This window comes from Manis pentadactyla, chromosome 8, assembly GCF_030020395.1.
Source record: "Manis pentadactyla isolate mManPen7 chromosome 8, mManPen7.hap1, whole genome shotgun sequence".
Lineage (NCBI taxonomy): Eukaryota > Metazoa > Chordata > Mammalia > Pholidota > Manidae > Manis > Manis pentadactyla.
Window position 1 is genome coordinate 22,956,924 of NC_080026.1, and position 18,080 is coordinate 22,975,003.

Genomic DNA, 18,080 nt, shown 5'->3' on the forward strand with positions numbered 1-18,080 from the left:
TATGTAATTAACCCCTTTATTCACAGAGAGCATACAGATAAATGTCTACCAACGAAGAATCACAAATTCTGAATTAGCAGTGTTTTTATAGTTCACTTGAACCCTTCCTATTGCTTTCTACTCCTCGAAATGAACCACATTAATTACAAATATTTGGAATAATATCTCAAAGTTTTAAGAAGTTACACATGTATATGTATATATACAGTTTTTCCTAGTCAAAGATGATGCTCCTGAACTTCTGCCAATATAGTTATATATATATATATATATATATATATATATGTACACACACACATAAACATATGTAAGTGTGCTTGTATTTGTGTACGTAGCCTTTGATCCTCACTGTAATCTTATGAGGTAGGTATCATGAACTCCATTTTACAGATGAAGAAACTACGTTTATGGAATTTTCCTAAGTTCACATGGTGTATCACACCATGGTAAAGTTTTCTCCCTACAGAAATGTTTGCTTTTTTTACAATACTACCCCAAAAACAACTTTTAATTATTTTCACTGAGTTTGACATGAAAGATATTTGCTCTTTGTTTCTGAGAAAAAACATTCTTTCCAGTCAGCAGCTATATTTGTACCAATAAGAATAGCTTTCATTTCTATAAACTAGCCCATACTAGCTAACCACATGTTCCAATGGTAGAAAATTCTATACTGTGTAACAGACTAGGCTTATCTACTCTTATGCTCTCTGGCTTAGTGAGTTGATTTCTTTCTATATCATGGAAACAAAACTAGATATTAATTATAAAAATCCTGCTTAATCAGAGGCTGTTAAATACATGTTGCTAAACCAACTGGGAATTATAATTCTTGTGTGGGGCTATTCTTGGGCTACAGTAGTGAAAGATAAGATCTGTAGACAAGAGATAAAAACCACTCTTCACTCTGACCCTAATCTTTTAATTTTACTCCATCAATCATAAGTGAGGATCAGACTGAATAATTTATTCTCCATAAAAATCATTCTGATAGAGGTAGTTACTAAAGAAAACAGTACCTCAGTTTGTTATTCAAATAACATAATCAGCAATTAATTTCATAATGCAACACCCAAAACCAGATTAACAATCTCTAAAGGAAGAGAATAAAAAACGTCATCTGGTAAGATCTGTTATAAGATATTTAAATAGAATAAAAGGATGGTCAGTAGTTATTCAATCATTTCCTGGTCATTTGGTGCTTAATTCTACTTCTGAATAATCAAATTGCTTTACTATTAGGATGCCCATCTTGTATCAGTGAATATCTCACAATTGCCCTTACTCATTATTTATCCTTCCTTTCTTCAATTTTGACTTTTCATTTCTCCCCATGTAATTTTAAAGTGTACTTAACTCAAGTAATTTCAATTCATAGCTTAAGTAAACATAATTTAAACAAAATAAAAAATTTCATTCACTAATCCTGCAGCATGAAACACTACCACAAAGTACCACAAACCTAAGCAACTAATTCCTTTTCTAGAACTACTTTAACACATGGTGTGTGGGGGGTCACGGGGAAGACAGTTTAGCACAGAGAAGACAAGTAGGGATTCTGTGGCATCTTATTAAACTGATGGACAGTGACTGCAATGGGGCACAGTGGGGGACTGGATAATAAGGGTGAATGTAGCAACCACATTGTTTTTCTTGTGAAACCTTCATAAGAGTGTATTTCAATGATAACTTAATTTTTAAAAAGGGCCTATAATATTCAGAGTGAAACCACTTCTTCATAGAAGGTGGTTAACCAAGATAGCTTTACAACACATCTGAAATTTTTTTAAAAATCCAATGAAAAGAGGCAGCTGTCATTATATTTTTTACTTCAGTGAAGTTTAATGTCACTTCTAGCTTTACCTCTGTGTAATAATGTACTTTTTCCTAGTCAAAGATGATACTGCTGAACTTCTGCTAGGTAGAGTTGATTTCCATGTGCTAAGTACCACCTCCCCCTCTGACCAACAGTAAAGGCTGGAGAAAAAAATAATAGCCTATAGTATTAACTATTTATCCTTTCAGTCTTTATTCTAAGACCTTGATAACCTGTAAAGATATCAAATTCCTAAGAATTAAGATACAAAAATGGTGATTTTCTAATTCTGAATCTTCAACCATATCAATACAGCATATTGCATGTTTAAAACAATAAAGAGGTAATCTTGTGAAAAAACAGGCATTTGAAAAGGAATAAACCCAAAGTCTCGAAGATAAATTGGAATGCTTAGTAAATAAGAATGTAAATTAGCAGATGCACAAAATCTAAACATAGGAATTTACCACAAAAATTCAGTAATCTCTGGTCTTCATTTTATTTTTATGAGTTTTTTTTTGAGATGCTGTATTCCAATTTCTCATTTGCACAATAAGCCTACCTGTTTCTTAAGAAATAATACATAGGAAAAAATGGAGTGTCTAAGAAATTATGAGAGGAAGACTGGTAAATATAGGCAAGCCTTAGAATACAGAGAATATTCAAAGCTAGAAAGGTTCTGGAGAGTTTCTGAAACTTAAATTGATGTAATGCCTCAGAACTGGCCTCACCTCTTCACTCCTACAGAATGCCAATATATTTTCCAAAGTGACCCTAACACATAACCCAGAACTAGTTCCTCCCGATAACTCTTGGTTTCCCACTGCCCTCTGGATTTTATTCTAACTCTTTCCACATTAGACTGAAACACCTGAATGATCTTGTCCTTGTCTATCTCTCCAGTCCCATCCCTGCATTCATTTCTTAGGAAGACAGTCAGATATTTACTGAGTTTCTACTCCATGCAAGAAACTGTGCTATCTATCCCTTGGGGGTACTGTGATGAAGGTGAGGCACACTCTTTCAAAGCTTTAGTGCAAAGGGCAGACAAATAGGTGATAAATAAACTGATTAGAGATTGTGATGTGAGGCAAATAAGGAGTTTACCCTCTCAGGACCCTGTTTGTTTTTGTCAGAGCACATAAGACAATTTGTAATTATTTTCTTCATTTGACTACTTACTCTATGACTGTAAACTCCCTAAGGGCATAATCATGTCTGTCTTGTTCACTGCTGCATGCCAAGCACATAGCAAAGTGTCCAGTTCAATATTCATTAAATGAATGAATACTTTTTCATCCTTTTCAATTTAAAGATGAGTTAAGTGAAGTTTACCAACATCAAAGAAGAGTCAGTAGGAAAGCAGGAAATCTGAATGAGAGACTCTTACATTTTAGTCCAAAACATTTTACCACATTCAAAATATTGATCTCAAAACTCAAATGATCATGTTTTCATTGTAGCTGTCACCCAAAAACTTGAGAATCTTCAAGACTATTTTTTTACATGAAAATTTTTAACACACTTGAGGTTTAAGTGAAATTAAAATATTTTAAATTCCAACAAATAGAGATGATTTACTCCAATGTTTCCTTTTAATGCATGCTAGAACAATGAAACTTTAAAGAACTGTTTGTAAAAGAACCATAATATCAGAATGTCCTAAATAATTCCCAGCACCTATTTGGCACTCTCTGTTGATAATTTCTTTGGCTGAATCACTTATAGTCAGAACATTATTTCATATAACCTGATAATTTACCTGTAAGTTTTAAAATATTCCCCAAGAACTTAATCTATATTTTTTAATGTTTTACACACTACATTTTTAAAAATAAAACTTAAAGATAAGTTAAAAACTAACATGGGTGTGTAAGGTCTACTATGAACCAGTACTGTATTATGTGGCATATTACTTCATTTATACATCTGATTTTACAAATAAAAAAATTAAACTCAGAGTGTGAAACTTGCCAAGATCTCGTAATGCCCCTTCCCCTTACCTTAAAATATTGCCTTGGAATAAGCTTGATTTTTCATGTACAATCATAAAGATGTGAAGACCAACAGATATTTTTCTAATAAAGGTTTCATTTCTATAAAATGTAAGTTGTAAAGCTGTAACCATAACTAGGAAAAACCCTCCCTCAAAGCTATATATATATATATATATATATATACATATAAGCTTATTGTTATTACAATATGCAAAGATGATTCAGTTTTTCTTTTAAAGGTGACCCCTCCCTAATGGGTCCTTCTAATAATTTCTTATTGCTTTTAATTTATTTTCTTCAGCAACATTAGAAAGTAAAATGATTTCCAATGTGACAAATAGTTACTAAAAAAATAGTCAACCAAAGAAAAAAGTGCTTTTATCTTGTCCAAAAGAATGGCATCAAAAGGGTTTAGGATTCAGGTATGAATAGAATATAATCACAAAAGTTTCTAAATCTACTTACATCAATCATATAATTTACTGTGAGGAAAATGCCTCACATAGATTTCAAAGATATAATCTGGATGACCAGTATGAGCAATTACTCCATTTACTGGAATTTGACCATTATTTAAACACAAACAACATACTGAGCCAATAGTCTCCACCGTTGTAAAAGAATATTACATGCTCTTGTGTTTATGCACTACTGTTTTTCCAAATCTGTATTTTCGTTCATGCTTATAATCTAAATCCATATCTGTCTGCAGAATTTCTTCAGTTATGGAAATGCTTCCCATTTTCTTCTGCTTGGTTTTTCTTTACCAATTTTTTTCAGTAGTGCTAACATCCTAACTTAATCTTCAAGCTGCATTTCTGTCCTATACTCCACTTATCTGTATTTGGGACATCCACCAGGATGTCTCTCATCCACTCCTACCTCCTCTGGGTTTTAATTACTTTTCATCTGGATTTAACTTCCTCAAACTGAGACTGTTGTATCTTGTCAAGCAATTATAAACATTTTTCATCACATAAATCTCTTCCTCTGATTTAGCCAAAATTCCTCCACTCAATCTGCCTTCCATCCATGGTCTATTTACTGGCAAAGGCTCCCTGTGTTCCTGATCCTATTTTGCACCTTTTCTTTCATATTAAAAAGAACATTCTTCTCAACCTCCTGCCAACCTCCTCCCCCCAACCCTTAAGATCTATCTCCTCTAGCAAGTCTTTCTTAAATGAAAAAATCCGAACTCTTCAAAATTACAAACCTTATTTGGGTATGCTTAATTTATCCAGCTAATCCAGAAGAGAGAAGAGCTAAGCCAGGGCAGGTCCATGTTCTTTCTTAGGACCAGTGTGCCCTATATTCTGTACCTACATACATGTTCTCTACTATAGATTTAATAAAAACAAAAATATTTTTCAGTGCACACTTTTCATTACATGCATTTACTTATGCAGCTCCTTTCTCTACCCAGAGTTAGTGGGCAGACAGAATGAGTGAACTGTTGAACTAGGTCAGGTCATACAACCATTCTAACAGTTTAAGAAATCCAACTCAGAGACAAAAATACAGGGTGTATGAAAGTGACTACCCAGAGCAATGGGCAGACAGAATGAGGGAACTATTGAACTAAGTCAGTATTTTTTTTTTAGAGCCTATTAGTTGGTCACTGAATTAATGTCATAATCAAAAATTTTTTAATGAAATATTTAGTTTAGAGCCCATTAGTTGGTCACTGAATTAATCTCATAATCAAACCTTTTAAGATGAAATCAAATCTAACAATAAGCATCCTGCACAAAGTAAAGTTAGTTCATGAAAATTCTATTTCTGATACATATACATGTTTTATGTATATGGAAACTAAGTCATGATATAATGTATATTTCTTATTGTGGGCTATGATCAGAAAAGTAAAGGCCACTGAACTTAAAAAAAATCTCTAAAATGCCTTCTAAATCTATACAGTTCAAATTATATTAAAGATTTAGTCTAGGATCAGGGACAGCATTTTGAAAAAATGAGAAGAACTAAGGATACCCAAAAAGCTACCAGCAAAATCATTTTTTCTTAATAAAACATCACTATTAAACTTTAACTTAAAATTATAGAATCATAAAGTTAATTAGAGTAAGAAAAAAGTTCAGAGATTATCTAATCCAACTTTATTGCTTTAATACATAAAAGGAAAATTCAGGCCCCAAAATGAATAAATTTCACTTTATTCATTCAGTAGACCTTTGCTGAGCACCTTTTATCTGCCATGTTCCAGACTGGATCTATGGATAAAAAGACAGTATCTTCAATGAGCTCACAGTTTAAAGTGTACAGGCAAGAAAACATTTGCAGTAATTATAGGAATCAAGGCCATTTACAAAGTGTTAGAAGAACAGAAAGCAACTAACTCAATCTGGGTTGAATGACAAGAGAAAACAGTTCTGAAGAGGTGATACTTCTCAGTCTTAAAATAAAAGGAGTTAGCCAGGGAAAGGAGGAAGATCCAACGTATAAGAGAGTCTCATACTGGTATACAGTCAGGAAACTACAAGTCGAGTTTGTATGGCTGGAATACAGGACTCAGGCTGAGTAGACGACACAGCAGAATACCTCGCATTTATGTGACATTTAATCTTCAAACTGCTCTCTGAGGTAGCAGGCACTATTAATATCCCCATTTTGTAGATGACAAAATTGAAGCACAAAAGTTAGAGTGAGTTGCCCAAAGTTTAGTTGTAAAGTGAGGAAGTCTTGGCTCCAGAGCCTGCACAATTAACCATTTTCTAAGACTTTAGATTTCAGAGCCTTAGAATGTGACCTAAAGGTGACCCACAGTGAAACGTTTTAAGCACGAGTAACATATTCAGATTTATTTTTTATTGAGTTCAATCTGGAAGCTATGTGCATGGAATGGAAATTGTGACAAGGAACTAGGTAGTCTGAGCTAGAAAGGTATTAAAGTAATTCAGGTAAGAGAAATGACAGATGAGCTAGATGGTGTGGCAGTGCTGGCACCAGAACCCAAGTCTGCTGTCTACCACAAACAGATTCTTGTCCAGTAGCCATAAGAGCCCCTCAATTTTCTCCCTTAATACGACCATTCTAATAGTTTAAGAAATCCAACTCAGAGACAAAAACACAGGGTGTATGAAAGTTGCTAACAAATCTAGCTGGGCAATGACATTAAGTCAATTCCTATCTATAGTAGTTTTCTTACCTTCTTGTCTTCTTTTTCCTTCCTCTATACACTATTCCTGGAACTTTCATGTTCAATAGTCAATTTGAAATCAATGTTCTGTCTAGACAATACTATTATAACTTAACAGAATTAAATCTACCACAGAGGAAGTCTAATGTGGTCCCAACTGTGGCAATAAATACACTCTCTGGTCTGGTCAAATTTTGGCTTAAAATGAGATGATAAATGAATAATAATAAGAGGGAGACTTCCTGAAAGCAGCAAAGAGTTAAAGAAAACCAAAATATTAAAAAGGGATATGAGCAATTCTAAGTTCAAGCCATTTGATTCCAACAGAGTAACACTACTCCCAGTGTGTGTGGTATTCCAGAAACCAGTAAATGAAAGAACAGTGGAAAAGACTCTCTGGTCAATTCTCAAACATTCTAAATTCAATCTGTCTTGATTTAAACCATGGTGAGCCCTCTTGAGCCACCCCTGATGCTAAGCAACAAGTGGGTTCCCCAAGCAAGCAGCCTTCAGTATAGGGAAGCACATAAAAGACAGAGGGGAAAAAGAGAGTAAACAAAGAAGGGAGGAAAGTGGAAAGAGAACTACACTGAAAGGAATTGGAAGAAATGATGAGTTACATAACATGGAATAAAAAGTGAAGGCATACTAGTGACCCCAATATCAAACACTGCCAGCATTACCTAACTTACTGTCTGAGGAGCACTATTACAAATGGCAACCTAAGAGAACATGAAAAGACAAATCTGAATAACAGATTTATGAGACAACAAAGATGACAAAAAAATACAACAGTGAAAAAAATGAGATAGTTTTAGAACCCAAAAGGACAATTTAGAGATTATTAAAATCTCACTTGGTTCAGTTACAGTTTACTTCTCATAAAACCGTGAGTTTGGTAGACCCAAAAGGTGAAAATGTCAGTAGTACCAGAGATGTGCATGGGGAGGTGTGTTACAAAAACAGTATGAGACTTATTTGCATACTTTCTGTGGGAGTGACTTCAGAATTTTTCCTCTCCATAGTGTAGTACTACTTACTTTAAAAGTTTTACTGTAATTCTTTCTTATCCTGGCTGACTGGGTTAACTACCTAAAAACCAGAGTTCAAAACAAGGTAAGCACTTATTAATTATGGTCAAATTTTAACCTTGACTGGCTGTGGGGGAGGAAGCAGAGACCGTTTGCTAACATACTAATGCTTTTAAAAATTAAGAATTTAGAATAGGGCTTCTCAGCCTCAACACTATTGATACTGTAAGCTGGACAACTCTTTGTCATGGGGGTTGTCCACTGAATTACAGGATGATTGGCAGCTTCCAGTTCTCAACCCACCGGATGCCAGTAGCAACCCTCCCCTCTTCCCCACACTTGTGATAGCCAAAAATGTCTCCCAATGTCCCCTTGGGGAGAGGTGCAAGGACAAAGAGCAAAAGTCACCCAAGCTTGAGAACTACTGGCTTATCATAGATAGAAAAAAATTCAAAATGAATTGGGGGGAAGGGTATTTTTCTTCTGGTCTTGATGGTCGAGTATATTATATTTTAATGTAATCACAGGCTATATTCAAGAGATTCTGCCTTTTAAGAAGCAACGCATTTAATATCCATCTAACTTAGCCAAAGTTCAGAAGAGTCCCAGAAGATTCACTGTACTGCCAACTCCCCCTTCAACCACACACACACTCACTCACAGAAACATGCACACGCAAGCACACACAGTATTGCTTAGTTCTGAACTGAAGAAAATGCACATAACTACTTTATTTCCATTTCCTATTTCATCAAATATATGGACCAAACTGCTCCAGCTACCACAAAGAATCCAAAAGAATTCTCAGCTTACTCAATGCACCTCAGATACCACAATAGCTGCATCAGTCTAGGTAGAATAAACCTAAGTACTAGAGCAAGTATTGAACTCATCCTTACATTTTAACAACGATAGGAATTAACCACAGTGCTTTAAAAAAAAAAAAAAAACAAGGTAGATTTATGGTTTGAAACATAATCTGAGTAAGAGTAGTGAAAAAATCATAATCAAAGGGAATCTCAAGGCATTTCGGGATGAGGACAAATTCAAAAATGTTTCCCCTACAAATAGAGAAGGAAATTATACATTTAGCCATATCCTACAGGAATAGTCTGCATAGTCAGTCTCCATTGTACATACATGGGATAAAGATTTAAAAATCAGAGTCCAAAAAATGCTAAAGAAAAGAGTAAACATCCATCCTAAACACCTGAAAGGAAACTGCTCTTTACCACTATGCTCCATTCGATTAAAAAAAAAAAAATCAAATCAAATATTCAGAAACAAAAAACTGACAACTTGAGAAATGTTTTAATTCCCATAAAAATAACCATCCTCATGCTTCCAGCATGCCATATTACCTATTACACAGAAAAATCAATTAGGAAAAGAAACACAATAATCATTTTTTAGAGTGCATTTGGTTCATAACAAAAGCCCTTTAAAAAAACAGATTAAGTACTAAAAATCTTCACATATAAATATGGATGAATGTCTTTAGGATTATTTCAATTATCTTCAATAGATTTGTATTTTAGTTCAGCTAGGAATGTTTTTTTTTTAAAAACTATGCGACAATACTTAATATTAGCTTAACATAAATAGATTATATGTTCTATAACAACAGAATTACTTCATTTCAAAATTTTTGCTATTAACCTCCTGACCCAGTGAACATAATCCTACAAGAAACTAATGCTCAATTTTTTTACTCCCAAACCAGGCAGAGAAAGGTGTAAGATCTGTAGCAACAGCCTGCTTTTCCAGAAGTAATACCTTGAGATTGCTCAAGAATAACCTCCTTCACCAATTAGTGTGACTCAGGTGGGTTTGGGAGAGAATAATATCCACAATTCCTTGGTCAGTGGCCATGATGCCCCTCCTCCTCAAGGGCAGGAGATCAGAAAAAGGGATTTGAACAAGAGGAGTTCACCAACCAGAACATATAGGGGCGGAGGAGAAAGAGTACTACGAGAATAATAAAAACTGTATGGTTTAAGTCATGTCACAAAAGAGATTTAATGTTATCAAAATATTCATTCATTTCACACGCACCATTGTTTACCTTCCTCCCCAAACTATGCATAGAAAGAACTGTCAGCCTGCCTTAAGCATGTTCCTTCTTCCATTTAAACAGACATGATTCTTTTGGTTAATCTCTGGCAATGATCGCCATTTCACAACACATTCAGCCCACCCGGAACTGATCAATACCACTACAGACATAAGACTAGACTTTATCCATTTATTAACCACAGAGAAATGTACCATTCAGCAAGATTCTATACATTACAAAAGATTCTATTAAAAACGGGGGTAGGGAGGAACGACGGGGATGGACACACACGGACGGACACACACACACACACCCCAAAGAGGTACACAAAGAAAAGAGTACCACCCTCTAATTTCCCTGTAGCAAAGGAGATAAAGACGTGGCCATGAAACCTGTCAATTTGCTCCCACCTCCATAATTTAAATTTCTCTCACAACATAGAAACTGAATATTAAATTTGATGATAAACATCCCATTTCCCACTGCGACTTTAAGATTGTTTCATTTATCAAACTCTCCTGTTATGTACATCTGCACACCTTTGAGTTCGCTGCTGTATTCATTTACAGAATTTTAAATACAAAAGACTAAATAGTTTTCCAACCACTGGTTGCAACCCTAGAACGTTCTCACAAAATCGGAATTTCAAATGTAAAAGAGCCAGATTCTTCCAACCTTGGGCCCAAACCTATTTTATGACTATAATGTATCTGACAGTGGGAACAATTTCAATCAGGCTGTTCTGAACCGAAAACAATGCTTCAATAGAACGCGTTTAAAATAAGTATTCCGTAGGTAAGCAAAATCTATGCCAGAATAGAACACATAAATGGTGGTTGAAAGCCAGCACATTACCAACACACAGCGGCATACCTCTTCTGCGCTGGGTTATTGTAAATACTTCAACAACAACTACAACTATTTTTAACACTGCTGGACACTGAAGTTGAAGAAAACGTGAGAACAGACCCAGAGGAAATTGCTGATTTGATGCACCGTTTCTCACGGTCAAAATTAAGCAGCCACTGACTTGATCGCCGTCGTGTTAGTCACTGCTGAAGCACTAATTAAAAGACGATTAAAAAAAAAACACCCTTTATTTCGGAGGATGCCACACTGAATGACATTTTGGAATACGCCTTTCAGGTCTCCAACCTTTGCATAAATTTGTCACTTGCGGTATCTGCGGCTTAATTGCAACCCAAGCGGCGCTGTCATCCAGTGTTATGGCCACAAACCATGACTTTCTCACTTCCACAACAGAGCAGTTCTCCCTTACCAGTCCGCCAGCCTAACTCAAAGCAAGAGGAATCCATGGAGGTTCCCCGACCACAGTGACACCTGGGGTGGCCGCCGGGCTCGGGGTGGGGAGACCTCCCAGGCGGCCCTGGAGCTCGCCGACCCGACAGCGACCGCGGCCGCCACCGGCGGCAGCGGCCCCGCCGCGCCGCGCTCCACGCACCTACCTGAAGAACAAGAGATAAGAAAGACGGCAAACGCCAACTTTGCAGCAGCTCCCATTTTCCCGAGGCGCCGGGGAATCCGTAGGAAGTTCTCACCCGATATCCAGTTCCCTGGTCTCCCTCGGAGACAAACCTCCTGGTGTAAAATCAACCGTCATAAAACATATTCGGAAGCCCCGACCAAAAAAAAAAAAAAAACGTTCACGGGGTTAAAAAAAAAAAAAAGAAAAAAAAAGAGCACAACAATAAAAAAAAATAATGAAAAATGCACCACGGGGGAAAAACCGCCACACACAACGCACAACACACAAAACCAAACAACGAAAAGCCAACAATAACAAAAGCGGGCTTAAATCACTGTCAAAATCACTGTCAGCTCCGCTCGCCTCTCAGATCTCTCAGAACAAAACGCCAGGCTGAGGCGACGAGGAGGCGGCGGCGGCGGCGTCCGCTGCCGCCCGGACAGTCCGGGAACCGAGCTGGGTCCGACGTCCGGACCGACCTTCAACCCGGACACCCAAAGTCCGCGGGCCACTGGCGGCCAAGCTCGCGGCCGTGGTGGCCGAGGCGGCGGCAGCGCAGAGTAGGAGAGGCGAGCGGCGGCGGCAGCAGCGGCGAAAGCGGCGGCCAAGTTCTGGTCCAGGCTCTGGCTCCGGCTCCGGGCTCCGGGCTCGGCCGCGTTTTCGGTCCCTTGGCCTCCGCCGGCCCCGCCCCCCAGACTTCCGGTTCCGGCCCGAAGCTGGAAGCTAGGCACAGGGGAGGAACGCTCCGCGGCGGCGGTGGCGGCGGCGGCGGCGGCGGTGGCGGCGGCGGCAGCGGCCCGGGCGTAGCGCGCGTGTCGGCCGGGAGCGCGAGGAGATTGCCGGGGAAGCGAGGATGGAGCGGGGGAGGGGTGAGAGCGCGGGCGGGGCCGGCTGGAGGGCGAAGAGGCGGGGCGGACGGCGGCTCGATGCAGCAAGGCCTCGGCGTCCGGCCTGCTCGGCCTGCCGCGCCGTGGGCTCCGCCAGTAAAGCGGGTGGCTGCCGACGGGGACCTCGAGCGCCTGCTTTCTAGTCTCGCCCCGCTGGCCTCTGGAGCGCACGCCCGAGTGGTCAGGGGGAGCAGGACCCCGAGATGGGGAGGGCGGCCGGTGACTCCTCCGAGGGGCGTCTGCGGCGCCCTGTCCTTCCTCTGGGGGGACGCCTCGTCCGCTCTGAGGCTCTGGGCGCCGGGAAGCCCGGAGTGGGAGCTGGTCCGTCGCGCCCGCCAAGCTGCCCGAGCGAGCTTGGTGTGCGCGAGCTGGCGTCTGGGGCACCAGTCTCGGCGACGCGTCCCACCCCTGTAGCTTCTACTTAAGCGTTTTGTTTTAAGCTAAGAGAGAAAAGAAAAGGAAAAAAAAAATAGTGAAGTATGGTTTCTCCATCCGGTCAGCTTATCCACGGCAGTTAACACGATGTGCAATTTGAATCCGTTCCCACCATCCCTTTTATACACAAAGCATTGTTAGGAGCCGGTCTGCATGTAATAAGTTCGCAAATATTTATTACGCGATCGACATATTGGATCAGACAAGTGTTTACATTTTCAAATTTTAGTTCCTTTAGGGCTTATTTTTACCCCTTAACCCATGTTGATTGCTTACAAACAAGGTGCTGTGCTAAATGTAAAATGTAAGGAAAGGCTCCCTACGTCAAGGAGCTCACAGTATTTGCTGTACTCGAAGTTGGCTACGGAATACAAACTATAAAGACCATATTAAAGGTACTACCTTTGTCACTTACCACAGTTAGCGAGCTCCATGGTGGTAGGGATCTTATGTTTTCTTCCCCATTTTATCCAACACTCAGTGTCTAGCATATTTAGGTGCTTAAATATAGTATAATGACTAGAGGATAACTGCCTTTTTTTTAAAGTACAGTATTCTCACATGCACTCTACAAATTTTTGTTTTTTATGAATAAAAATGATAAGCAACTATACTGTATGGCCAGTTCATGTTTTACTTGTGGCTTACCAAATCCCACATTTTTCCCACAAAGCCAAGCTTTCGCCCTTGTATTTATAGTGTTTTACTTTTCTCTTCCTCTAAATTCCTCTGTATTGCTATTAAGTTCATCCTGTAATTATCTGCCCATTCCTACAACTTGTCAAGGTTATTAGTAATCATTATTAACTCTTTAAACTCTCTCCAAGATTTCCTTCCAGTTATCAAGTCCTGGAGCTCAGAATTTGATATTGTGCAATAGTTAAGAAAAGCCCCAAGTTGGTCTTCAAGGTGTCTAAATGATCTCATGTATATCTCTGGACTTCAAGAGCTGGTCAGACAAGTAAATATAAATCTTCCATTCTCTTCTTGAACTAAGAGTTGCTACTAATGTTTCTGGAATGGAAGTGTATTTTACTTAGTTCATTCAGTAATTAGATGTGATTACACCTACACCCTGGATGAGACCCCACTACTGTCTTATCTCTGCATCACTCCAATTATTTCTTGAGTTGTGAAACCAAAGCAAGTGGAATAACTGGAATAACCAGTAATAGGACTAAAACTTGAAAATATGTTCCTTATCTTACCACCCAAATTTCCAGTATAAGAATGTAAGAGTAGTTGAAAAATTATTTTTCTGTGGTATGAAAGAGGAGCAACAAGTCAGTCTTCACTAGACTATTCTTCTCTAATAAAGAGTTAGAATAACACCTGGGATCCCTCATTTGTGGAGTATAACAACAAAGCAAAACTGAAGGAACAAAACAGCAACAGAAGGGACTAGCAGTTACCAAAGGAGAGGGGTTGGGGAGAGCTGGTGGGAGTGAGAGAGAAGGGGATTGAAGGGTATCATGATTAGTGCACATGATGTGGGAGGGTATCATGGGGAAGGCTGCAGCACAGAGAAGACAAGTAGTGACTGGCATCTTACTACACTAATGGATGGTGACTGCAATGGGGTATGGCGGGGGGACTTGATAATATGGGTGAATGTTGTAACTACATTGTTTTTCATGTGAAGCCTTCATAAGAGTGTATATCAATAATACCTTAATAGAAAAATAATAAAATAACACCTGGGAGAAGTTAACATCCAGTAACAGTAGTTACCTATTCCTAAATTTGTATTCACCTCTACCCTCTGTATCTTTTTAAAATTCAAAAACAATTTAACCAATAAGATAGAGTATGTGACTAATTCCCACTGGAATTTCAAAGCTTAAAAAGATAAGAGTTAGCTGCAGCTAACCCTACTTTCCTAAATCCTCTTTCTTTCCTATTTCTAGAGTCACATTTTCTCATCTACACATCTGGCGCCTCCCTAACACAGTGCAAGCTGTACAAACTGGGTTTAGAAAGGAAGGTGAGGAAGAAGAAGAAAGAAAAAAGACATGAAAAGAATTCTGGTCTATCAGAGCAATTATGTCTTAACAGCTTTAGCTAATATCACTCAATCCCAAAATTTGAGACCTGGTCTTGTCTCCACTCCAATCCTAGAATTTCAAGTCCGGAGAGTCCTGACAATAAATTTTAAGTTATTCCCTGCTGGAAGAATCTTGATAAGTCAATTCAATCTAAAGATTCAAGTCTGTTGGCCTGATGAGAAGATAGAGGTGCTTGAGTATTGTTATCTAGAATATAAGATGTTATTTTTTTTAATGCTAGAAACATGGATCAAAATGGTATGGACTAATTTTAAATCTTAACTCTAAAAGTGGGGCTGGAATTGAACTAGACTGGAATTGAACTTGCCTATGAGATTGGGTAGTATACCATTTTTTGTGAGGAAATTCACTGTAAGGTATTCACCTGCCTCTGGACGTACCAATAATCGCATTCAAGATATGCTATATCTCTCTTCCTTCATCTTTGGTAAAATGACTAAATCCCTTTGGAGTATGAAGGATGTTGAAGGACTTACAAGTATTTCTGCTGCTTTCTAGCTGCTGTAAAAGTCTAGTCCTGTGTTCCGATAACATGGGCATTCCTGGACTGACAAATAATGAATTTCTTTTATGTTAACTCTATAAGGCATAATGCATAGGGAATAAACTGGTAACTTGGTAAGTCAAAGAAAGGCAGATAATAATATGCATATCTTCTACGAATATTTTCCTCTGCATGAATGTACAAGGTGGGAATAGAACTCCCTGTGTCTTAGCTGTTGCTGCTACTATTCCTCCCTTTCTACTTAGGTCTAGCCATAGCATTGCACTGTGCTGATGGGGTAAAAAGAAACACATACTGAGATGAATAAGGATGCGAGAATTGATGTGGGACAAAATATTAAGGCAGAATATTTTAGGGCAGGAAAGTGAGTGCAAAGAGTTAAGAAAACTAGCTATGATGGAAATAATGTATCCAGCACTTTGGTAAAAATGCTACACTCATCCACCTAAGTATATAAATCTCAACAACCAGTTACTTTCTCTGGAACATCCCAAAGGTTACATTTCACTTTTTTGCCCACTATCATCTTCAAAATACAGTAAATGTGTGGAAAATAAAAAGAACAGGCTTAATTTGAGGAAGGTTTTCCCCACTCTCCAATTTATATTCATGACCACAGGGGCTTAATTTTTTTAACTATTTAATTTCTGTAGTTTTCTAGCTATTTTAATTCTAAAAGTTTTCAACTATTCTTTCATAACAAAGAATAGTAGAGGCTTTGAGATACACTACCTAAACTAATCCCAATGACCTCAGTTATCCAAGTTGGAGTAAACCAACACTAGTCCAAGTGCAGTTCTCAGACAAGTGTTGGTCTCAAAGTAACTGTTACTGGTCTTCAATGAGATAGATATTGACAACAGTTTAGAAGTTTTGTAGAAACTTCACAGAATGATTTTACATCTAAGAAAGCAAATAATAAAAATAACTGGGCTTATATTTAGTTTGTTATTTTTATTTCATGTTTTTAGTAATTCAACTTTACTGTATTTTACAGAAGTCTCATAGATTGGAAATTCACCCTTGGTAATTGATTGGTGCTGTAATAGAGAACAGCATATGTACCCTAGACTCCTCAAAAATAATGGCCTCCATCCATTTTGATAAATGCTTAAAATCATGAATAAAGCTTTGATGCTATAGTCCTAAAATTTTCTACAGTGAAAAACTGCATAAGAATCATTTACAATCATTTGCATTACATTGCCCATTTTTGTTTGTGGTATTTATTTATTCAACAATTAATTATTAGCTATAGGACTTGTGCTAGGTGTTAGTTGTATAGTCATATATGAAATAGATATAGTCTCTACCTCACTGAGCTTACAGTATCATGACAAAGACAGAAAAACAGCAAGTAAATAATTGTCATATGGCAAGAATTATTTATAAAAGCAGACAGGATGCTGAGATAAAGAATAAGAGTGGTGGGATTGAATAGGAAGAGGGCACCGATTTTAGAACAATTCAGGAAGGACTTACAAAGGAAATAGAACTGAAACTGAAACATACAAGATGAAAAGGGGATAGCCATGAAAGGAGCTCCTTAAGAAGGAACAGTATGTACAAAGCCTAGATGTATTCAACAAATTAGAAGGATGCTCTCCATGACAATGAAGAGAGTGGTATAAATAAGGAGAGAGAGGAACACAGACTCCAGACTATGCAAGATCTTACAGGCCAAAGTAAACTCCTTGGATTTTATTCAAGGTTAAGCATCAAGCCACTAGAGGGTTTTAACTAAGGGAGTTACATGTTTGGGGTTTTGTTTTAAAAGATTACTCTCACTCTTTTCTATGGAGAACAGGTTGCAAGAGATTACCAAAGAAAGCAGAAAGTCTAGTAGAAGGATATCACAGTAAATTAGGATCATGGTACGGTAAACATATATGGAAGCAGGTGGACAGATTCAAGATATATTTTGGAAGTGGAATCAACAGGACTTGCTGATGAATTGGATGACTCTTACCTTTTCTCTTGAGCAAATGAGCAGAGGTAGTGTCATTTGTTGAGATGGGAAAGATTTAGGGGATTTACATTATAGGGAAAGGAGTAGAGAGATGACGAGTGAAAAAATTCAATTTTGAAAATGTCAAACATCCAAATTGAGATGTAAAGTAAGCAATTGGATGTAAGTGACTGAAGATTGGAGGAACATGCAATGCTACAGATAAACCTGGGAATTGTCAGCACACAAATTGTATTTAAGACCATGGAAATGAATGAGAGTGGTAAATACGGAATGGAAAGAGAGAAGAAATTTAGTAAGTAGAGGGTTAAAATACCCGGAAAGGGAATGAAAAAGTAGCAGCCAGAGACATGAGATATCATGTTGATATGACAAGAGAGAGAGATCATACGTGACAGTGTTTTTACAAAAGGGAGATAGGAACAGTATTGAATCCTGCAGAGACATCAGTAAATTGAGGAACAAAATGATAAGGGGCCATAGGGTGTGGTATTATGGAGAGAATCAATTTCCTTGACAGTAGGTTCAGCAGAAGCCAGATTGAGGCAGGCAGGCAGAAGAGAGGGCATACAGAAGCAGGGGAGTTGATAGAACTGGATGCTGGAGGGTAATGATATTCCCAGCTGAGAGCTCTAATTTCCCTGAAATATAAAGCAAGGTTTTCCGCTTAAAGTGGTG

General features: G+C 38.1%; 1 protein-coding gene across 1 annotated transcript in view; it reads right to left on the minus strand.

Moving 5' to 3' along the window:
* ACVR2A (activin A receptor type 2A) overlaps positions 1–11,652 on the minus strand; it is an 81,486-nt gene extending 69,834 nt beyond the window's left edge. The window contains exon 1 of the mRNA XM_036926974.2: positions 11,521–11,652. Coding sequence (XP_036782869.1) covers positions 11,521–11,575 — 55 coding nt within the window. The 5' untranslated portion in view covers positions 11,576–11,652. The remainder of the gene's footprint in view (positions 1–11,520) is intronic.
* Positions 11,653–18,080: the final 6,428 nt, after the last annotated feature.